Source organism: Enhydra lutris, unplaced genomic scaffold (genome assembly GCF_002288905.1).
Source record: "Enhydra lutris kenyoni isolate GAN:26980312 unplaced genomic scaffold, ASM228890v2 scaffoldscaffold32, whole genome shotgun sequence".
NCBI lineage: Eukaryota > Metazoa > Chordata > Mammalia > Carnivora > Mustelidae > Enhydra > Enhydra lutris.
Window position 1 is genome coordinate 21,320,787 of NW_019154116.1, and position 9,518 is coordinate 21,330,304.

Below are 9,518 nucleotides of genomic sequence, written 5' to 3' on the forward strand. Positions count from 1 at the left end.
AGAAGGCAGGTCCAAGGACACATTGTCTCAGTGATTCCTCCAGAAGTACAATATCTCTGATATTTTTGACAGGTATAACTAATATACATCTAAACTTTTTTTTCTTTACTCTTTCCAATGCAGAATTTTCTAAGTTATTTTCTGTGTTATTATAGTTGAACAATCCTATGCAAATGAATAAACTAGGGATTTCTTTAGTTGTCCAAGGAAATAGCTGAGTTCACCAAAAAAAGTTCATCTTTTTTCCTGCGATACCTCTTTGGTTATCAGTCCATAACCAACGTGATGCCTTGTGTTTCATGCTATTCTTATGGTCTTCATGGTAAAGGAATCAAACTTCTTCGACTGAATGCTTCATTGTGAAAATATAGACCCTTAACTTTTTGATAAAATATTACAGTTAAAATTTAACTTCAGCCATTTCCTCTGTGCTTTTTGGTTTAAAAAAAAAGATGTTGGAAGGGACTAACACATGTCAAATAACGCAGACTGGGGTCATCTCTGAGGAGGTTTTTCTGGCGTCAACTACATGCCACTTCTGTTTACACATATTTGGCCCAGATTTAGACACATGTACATGCCTCAGGGAAAGGAAATGGGATGTAAATTCTACTCAGAGAAGAAATATACCCTGTAAGGAGTTCTGTGGAGAAAGAACCGAAATCTGATGACAGCTTGGCATATCTGTTACAAAACGTGATGTTACCAATTTCTTCTTGAAATGTCCTCCCTTCGAGGACTTTTTATGACCACATCTTTATTAATCATATCTTAGTATATGTATTTGTTAGGGAGAGAACTCTCCCATATCAAACCAGTCTACCTTTATCATTGACCTCTTCTCATATTACCCTTTCAATTATTTGCAGAATATGAGTCACAGACTCATATTTTCCAGATGGGTATTTGATCATTCATTCATTCATTTTTTTTTTTTTTTTGTCTCTTCTCAAAAGAATGCAGGCTTTCTAGGAAGAGAAAACTATCTGTCTTGTTCAGAGATGCATTTTGCATATAATAAGAACCAAATAAATAGAAGTAGGTTGAATACATGCACATAAAGTCAGTGATTTCTTAATATTTTTAAACAACTTGAAAAGACTCCATGTAAGCTAACACCTACCTGTTTTGTCCCTCTAACCACCTCAAGTATTTTGGGAATACATTCTAGTAGGAATTATATTTCCATTATATGAGGACAAATTTAATGGTTTCACACACTCCCATGTTTGAAACGAGACTATAAGTGGAAATAATATAGACAAAAAAACTTGAAAAATTATATAATTGCTATAAAGGGAAATTTATTGTCAGAGTATTAATTCATACACAAGAGAAAACGATACTTTGAGGATACTTAGTGCATTTTTCCACCAAGCTGAAAAATTATTCCATTTCTGCATAAGGCAACAGAGGCTTAAATTTAGTGATAGCTAATAGATCATTTTGCACAACATTAAGCCTGCAAATGCTTTTGAGAATTTTTATTTTGTAGTACTTTTAAACAACTATGATGCAGTTAATTTCTGTGCACAGGGATAGCTGAAAACCATTGAGGCACCATTCAGGCAGTTAGAAAATATAGAAACGGTTAACACAGTAAATTAGAATTGAAAGAAATTTGGGGTAAAGGGAAATCATTCCAGTTTGCATGATTCCACAATGCAGCTTATCTTGATTCATTTACAAACTGATAAATGTAGAGGGAAAAGCTTGTCTAAGACCTATAAAACCAGATTCTAGTGGTTATAACTAACCAAGCATCATATCTATAGATATGCTTGTCTTAAAATTTGGTGATTTCACAATTCTGTTGCCAACTTTGGAGATTATTGTACTATGTAAATTACCTCCTTGATGTAAAGTGTGTTCTTTCTTTAAGCCTGCATTTTTCTTGTTTCTGTTGTCATATGTCATTTTTTTTCTTATATTTGAGATGAAAGGGACAATATCCCATCCATTTTCTTCAGCTTTGGTAATTCCTTTATGGAATACTGATATACTACCCAATTCCTATTGGTATCACACTTGTCTTTTATTTTTTAAAAAGATTTTACTTATTTCTTTGACAGAGAGACAGGGAGAGAGGGAACACAAGCAGAGAGAGTTGGGAGGGGAAGGAGCCCAGTGCAGGGCTTGATCCCAGGATTTGACCTGAACCAAAGGCAGATGCTTAACAGACTGAGCCACGCAGGTGCCCCTCATTTAAATAATGCTAGGTTACCCGTGGTCCATTCAGCCTACTTTAACTTTTGAATCTTCATCTGAAATATGCCTTGCTGACTTGTTTGGTTTTTATTTTCCCTAATTAGTTTTGGATGTGTTAAAATGATCAAGGATGTATTTTCATATATTTTGGAATAAACTTTCAGGTTTTAAAGGGTTCAGAACTTGAGAAAAATTTGAATTCACTAGTTCAGTTGTCAGCACCTTTTCCCATTTCATAAATTTAAAAAATATGGTGTATAATAGTAACTCTGACCGAATTAGGGATTCTTTGTGCCATTTTAAAGTGGGTGGTTTCTTATAAATGACAAAGCCTAGCGGGAAATGTTTCAAACTATGGAAAGCAGCTCGCTGGTATGTTTTGTTACAGGGCACTTCGGATCATTTGCTTGGCTCTATCTCTTTGGTCACTTCCTCTAAACAAATTGGATTTCCTCGAGGAACTTGGCCTGTGTGCAGCTGATAAGTAGTGTGCCAGGCTACACTCATATTTGGTATTCCTCCTAGAACTTTGACTTCTTTCTTTTCATCCAATTTTCTGGTTGTTATGGTTTGTACCGATGTTTTCCTTCTTCTGACTCTCCTTTCCCTTTCACTCAAATACAATTTCTTGTCCCTTTCAGTGCTTAAATAATAAGTTGCTTTGTCAAGCAATACTAATATGCTGTCTCTGGTCACAATCCTTGGAGTGACTCACCCTGCACAAAGGCATTTTGTACTGCCTGCCTCCAAAAATATAGATAAATAACTATAAAATCTTCAGGAATGTGGATTAGAATTTAGCATTAAATGCAATGAAAAAAAAAGCCACATTAACTCCATAAGGTTTTTTTTTTTATTTCTACATAAAGTAACTTAAACTGTGTTTGAAGTTAAAAAAATCGTAAGAGGTTTACAGACCAATGAACTTGTGAATATTAATCAGGAGGAGCCACATGCAGCTGAAATAACCCAAAAACCCTCCAAATAAAAGTGTATAAAAGTAAGTTTGATAGCAAATCTATTGCTTATTCTTTATATTAAAGAATATAATAAAGAAGTCCCCAGGATGAAAAAGATAGAATGTTTGGAATTGGCAGTTCTGGTTATTATCAAACATACTTATTTGAATTAATGAGCATAGAAACTTATTTCCATCAAAGAATTTAAAATAGTAATTATAAATACTGCATTATTCAGCATAATGCTGGGATTGATGAGGCTAAGTAAAGGTGACATGTAAACCTTTCACAATGTTTAGAATCAACTCCACGGGTCAAATAAATTTGCATTAAAATGTGTTATAAATAATTTAATACCAAAATATAGTCAAAACAATAAAAAGGCCAAATGGATAACTTCTCCTTTGTATGTGTGAATCAATCTACTGCAATAGCGGGAAAGTGATTGAGTCACTTCTATGTAAAATACTTTCAATCCAGAACAGAGTTAACTTAAAAGCCACAATAATGTGCACTTAAAATAATAAAAATATACACAGCACTGAATCACAGGAGAAAAATATATTTTCTGTTTGTTTTATGTGTTTATTTTAGATTATCTAATGACAAGCCACATACACTAGCAAAGACTGTTTAAATAGTTTAATCAACCATAACCAAAATATCTTACTTTTAAACTAGGCAATTTTCCAAGACTATAATGCCAGTGAAATATTGCTGTGTCAACTCTACTTTTTCCTACAGGGTAACATTTAGTAAGCCTGATAAATTGTATCATTAAAGAAATTGACCTAGATAATTATTTTCTGGCTCTTTTTTATGCTACTTTCTCTGCTATGGTACATAGATGGCAAAATTTAAAATTTAGTTAACCTCAGATAGTATTTTAAAAGCAAATACGAATTTAATTCAATTTGTTCTTCCTAAGCTTTTTTCATTATGTACTCACTGTAATTCTTTGCACCAATATTAGAGACCAATGTAGAATAAAGCATACTGATGCTTGTTCAAATGCTTTTCAGGCTTTGAGAATTGAATTTTATCATTCTGAATGTTGAAATACCCGCTAACAGATTCTAAAAAACAAAAATACAAAAGGACCAAACAAACAAAAACATCAAAGAAAACCCTGATTTTTAAAAATTGAGATATAATTGACACATAACATTATATAAATTTAAGGTATACAGCATATTGATTTGATAAATTTATGTATCTCATTATGATTAAATACCTCTGTGGCATTAGCTAACACCTTTATTACTGCACATAATTATTTCATTTTTGTAGTTGGAACAATTAAGATCTAGTCTCTTAGCAACTTTGAAGTTTATAGTGGAGTCGTGTTATCTATAACCGCTATTCTGTGCATTATATTCTCAGAACTTACTGATTGATTGTTTATAAGTTTGTATCCTTAAACTACAACTCCCCAGTTCCCCCATTGCCAACCCCTGATAACTACCATTTTCCTCTCTGTGTCTGTGAGTTCCACTTTTTTTTTAGATTCTGCATGTAAGTGAGAATATACAGTACTTGTCTCTCTCTGTCTCACTTACCTCACCTAACAGAATGCCCTCAAGGTCCATCCATGTTGTCACAAATGGCACGATTCCTTTTTTTCTCCTGGATGAATAATATTCCATTGTATGCATATGTATATGTGCATACCACATCTTTTTCCAGTAATCCATTGACGGATACTTAAGGTCGTTTCCAAATATTGGCTATTATGAATAATGCTAATTATACATGAGAGTACATGTATCTTTTGATATTGTGAGAGAACTCTGATTTTTAAACAGGTTATTTTCAATGCTGGGGTAGTTGGAAAATACTGTATTTTTAATGGAACAAATAATCTGAATATCTGGTTAAACTACATCAAAAATTAAACTATTTTTTGTACAGTCTACCTATAAAAATATTTCATTAGCTTTTACTTTTTGAATCTACAAATTCAGATTTTCACCCAGAACGTATAGCGCAGTTAAACATAGCAAAGCACCGAGACTACTTGAAATTTATTTTCAGTCACCAAAATATATTAAGTACCTACTTTATGTCACATGTTAGACTAGCCATTAGTGATAAAGCAGTGTTTTTCCCTAACTCATTTAGTTTTCTACTTAAGGCTGGGGACAAAACATATTTTTTTTCAAAAATGAAGTTAAAACTACAATAAAGAAAATGATAACCTATGGAGGCACCAAAAAAGGGGAAGTAGGCTCATTTGACATAATAAGTGATACTTAATCTGAGGCCTGTGAGGTGAAGGAAGGGGGAGTGATCATTCACAATAGAGAGGAAGGATGTGCAAAGTCCCTGCAGCAATAAAGGCCATCAGAAAAAGAGATCGAAGCAGCTAGAGATTAATGAATGAGGCAGAGTTCCATGAAATTAAGTCGAGATAAAGCAATAGACTGTCTGCTAGGCGTGTTGAAATTCATCCTAAATTAACAGGAATAGAGTGATAGGTATTAAGTGAGAGAGCAACAAGAACAAATTTGCCTTTTAAAAATGTCTCTTGCTCTCATTTGGAAAAGAGAGTAGACGAGACAAGTTTAATGGCAGTGAGGGGAATCACTTAGGAGTTTCGTCCAATGGTCCAAATGAGAGGTGATGGTGTTGTGTTGGAAAGCAGAAAAAATCTGCCGGAAAGGGCAGATTCAATATTTTCATATTATATAATTTATACAGTCCTCATATTGCACATTAATCATGTCTTTTTAAAATAGTATGTTCTGGGGCTCCTGGGTGACTCAGTGGGTTAAAGCCTCTGCCTTTGGCTCAGGTCATGATCCAGGGGTCCTGGGAAAGAGCCCCACATTGGGCTCTCTGCTCAGCAGGGAGCCTGCTTCCCCTTCTCTCTCTGCCTGCCTCTCTGCCCACTTGTGATCTGTCAAAAAAATAAATAAAATCTTTAAAAATAAATAAATAAAATAGTATGTGCTATTGTTTTCTGTTATAGTTAATGTGTAGTACACTTTGTACAAATAGACTGCTATGACCAGCGTTAGCATAAACATATTTTGAAAATTGAATATTTCATTTTTGGAAGAGTTAATTATATTTTACATAAACCAGAAGATCTAGTATTTGAAGGAAGTATACTTAAAAATATTTTATTTACCAATTGTTTTTAGTCTACCAATTTAAGTCCTATGTATCAATATAAGTTAGATTATACATCATACTTTATATATATTTTATATAATTTAATATAACCTGTGCATTTTAATAAGGTTTTTACAAGTTGATATATCTGTATGAAAAAGTTAGAGCCAGATTTGGGCCCAACTAACATTTATTGACCTAAGCATACAAAGATGCTAGGAATAGATTTCGCTATTAACTTCCAAATAAAATCTTGCCATTATTAGAAGGATATTACCTAAGTATGATTTCCAAACCTAAGTAAAAGAGCCTTCCACTTACCACATCTAGAGATTTTTTTTTTTATTTCATAGAGAGGATTCTTGCATTCACTAATCAACAATGATCCATTAACCTATTTTTTAAAAACTAAAGTAAAAGCTAAAATACTATATATTTAAAACCTGTTATCACAGTTAAAGAACAATGAATTCTCAATTATTCAATATATTCTTTGAAATAAAATATTCGTGTGCACAGCGAAATCACTATTGAATTTCTTTTTTTAAAATATTTTATTCATTTATTCGACAGAGAGAGAAATCACAAATAGGCAGAGAGGCAGGCAGAGAGAGAGGGAGAAGCAGGCTCTCCGCTGAGCAGAGAGCCTGATGCGGGACTCAATCCCAGGACCTTGAGATCATGACCCGAGTTCAAGGCAGAGGCTTAACCAGCTGAGCCACTCAGGCATCCCCACTATTGGGTTTGAATATAAATTCCTCAAACAAGTAGTTGACAGTTAAAAAAAGATTATCAATTGTGCCTAATAGAAGAGCTACATTTTTAGTTGTAGGAGCAGATAAATAGTATGCAATGAAATAGATTGCTTTGGCTGTGAGTTCTCAAAAATATTATCAAACAACTTTGATTCTTTTTTCCCCTTTTTAGAATGGGAAAAATAATATTTGTTTTGAAAAACTGGCAAAAGGCTTTCAAATATACTTTATCATATTTATAAAGATATAATAGGCTTATATAAAGCTAAATAAATTATAGATATAACTAATATGATTTAAGTTCCAGATTTTAATTTATTTTCTTAATTTTATCTATCTTTTTCAAAAAAAGATTATATATATAAGGACTTAAAATATTATTTCACAAGATATTTTTAGTATTTGATTGTTCATCTGTTCACTGTTTAAAACAAATTTGATTACTGATTTTACCATGCATTATCATTTTAATATATTCATTATAAACTGATGACTACTTCTTACCTGAAGTTGGAATTTTATTTTTCAATGAGACAGTTCAATTTTTTAAAATATATTTATTTATAAAAAGAATAAAAAACACAAACGGATTATCATTCTGTAATTGTTCTATTTTGCTATTTTCACTCTAAGTACGCAGTCTTATTTAGAGAATGACAGCCGGTCAAATTTTCAGAGGCTACTATACCAGTCAGTTATTCTAAACTTTTATGCTAAATATGAACATCTTCCCAGTACTACTCTTAAGTCTGATCTCATTTATCTTCCTCCTTAAGAACTGCATAGCTTGTTTTAAATAGCTGAAACACCTGTGATACACTAGCGAGTTTGCTTCGAGGTACTCTGTTAATGCTCTGGTATGACCAGAGGAAAAAGCAAGCATTATTAAATATGAATGCAATCCTTACCAACACAAATTGAACTTTTTCCCCAATAAAAAAGCTAGTCCAGAAAAATGTCTCATTCTATAAGGATTTATCATTCCCAAATCACAGTGAAAGAAACTTGGGTCATTTACCAATTTTGTTTTCTATTATGCGCCTTAGAGATACCTCACGAAAAACTGGTATCTGACATAACAGAATAACATTTGCAGAATGTAATATTGTAGTGACAGTACTGAGGTTGATTGTTACAGACATATTAAACTCTTTGAGTATTAAATGGTTACATCCTATTTATATAGAACATTGGTCCAATAATAAAAATAGAGAACAGCAGCTGGAAATTTATCTCATTCAATGTTCAGAGATAAAAGGGTTAACCATTCACTCCATTATTTTCTGTAAGTAAGTCCTTTCCCATACTGAAATCTGATGGCAATTAAATTCTGATATTCTTCCAAGCTACTGTATGAAGAGAATGCTGAAGGCCATCACTATACAGCATACTGCAACGTAAGGACTCTTCCGTTCACCAATTCTGGCGCATTTCCAAAATATACCCAACAATCCAGTTTTATTTCTGTCCAGGAGGCTGGGTGCCAAGGATCGGATATAAGCACAGGTACATATAAGCAGCAAGATTACAGTCAACAGACTCTGAAAATTGAAAATGGCAGACATAGTGAGGCCGGCGAAGCCCCAGCCACATCACCCTTCCGGGCCCAGGGCGGAAGAGGTAGTTAGTTATTTTTTAAGATTTTATTTATTTATTTGACAGACAGAGATCACAAGTAGGCAGAGAGACAGGCAGAGAGAGAGAGGAGGAAGCAGGCTCCCCGCTGAGCAGAGCCCGATGCAGGCTCCAGATCATGACTTGAGCAGAAGGCAGAGGCTTTAACCCACTGAGCCATCCAGGTGCCCCACAGTTCAATTTTTTAACTGCAGATATTTTTGTTTTGAATCAAGTTTTGATTCTTTGTTTTCTCCAGCTGTTTCTGTGTGTTCAGATTTTTTGTGACAGGGAATACTAAATTCTCTTTTCACAGAAAGTTTGAATTCTTCATAGATGCTTAGGCTTAAAGAAAATTTTATGGTAGGCTAAAATATAAACATAGTTCAGACTTAACAATATCACAAGATACTGTGAAATTCACAAGAGACCAGTTATGTGTCTCCTTCCTCTCGCCTAACATGAGATCACTATAAAATGCTTGTGTATGTGCTCTCTCTCTTGGTCTCTCTCTTGCAGGCTCTCTCTCTCTCCCTCCCTCTCTGACAAGTAAATTAATAAAGTCTTTAAAAATATTTTTTAAAAAGAGTATTCTATTTCCTAAGTAGTTAACTCTCAAAAATTTTAGAATTTACTGTGGACTTGCCATGATTGGGCACTGCTTTACTGTCATCTGGCTTCATTTCCAATTAGCAATGGGAAATTTCAAGGAGCAACTATTCCCTTTTGAGTATGCATTGGACCATTTTGAAGAATGCAAGCCAAATTTTATCCATAAGACAACTGTCTAAATATTTGAAGGGGGATACCAATTTTTTTTTTAACTTCCATTTGCCTTCCCTGAGTCACTGAATGTAATTATTTT

At 33.5% G+C, this 9,518-nt stretch overlaps 1 protein-coding gene across 1 annotated transcript; it reads right to left on the minus strand.

The window, feature by feature from the left end:
- Nucleotides 1-8,247: 8,247 nt before the first annotated feature.
- Nucleotides 8,248-8,644, minus strand: LOC111153443 (protein kish-A). The gene has a single exon (XM_022512463.1). It carries the CDS (start codon nucleotides 8,602-8,604, stop codon nucleotides 8,386-8,388), a length of 219 nt encoding a protein of 72 aa, XP_022368171.1. The 5' UTR covers nucleotides 8,605-8,644; the 3' UTR covers nucleotides 8,248-8,385.
- Nucleotides 8,645-9,518: the final 874 nt, after the last annotated feature.

What these genes read in the sequence shown, in the direction of transcription:
- LOC111153443 (XM_022512463.1), bottom strand. Translation starts at nt 8,604, where the DNA reads ATGTCTGCCATTTTCAATTTTCAGAGTCTGTTGACTGTAATCTTGCTG.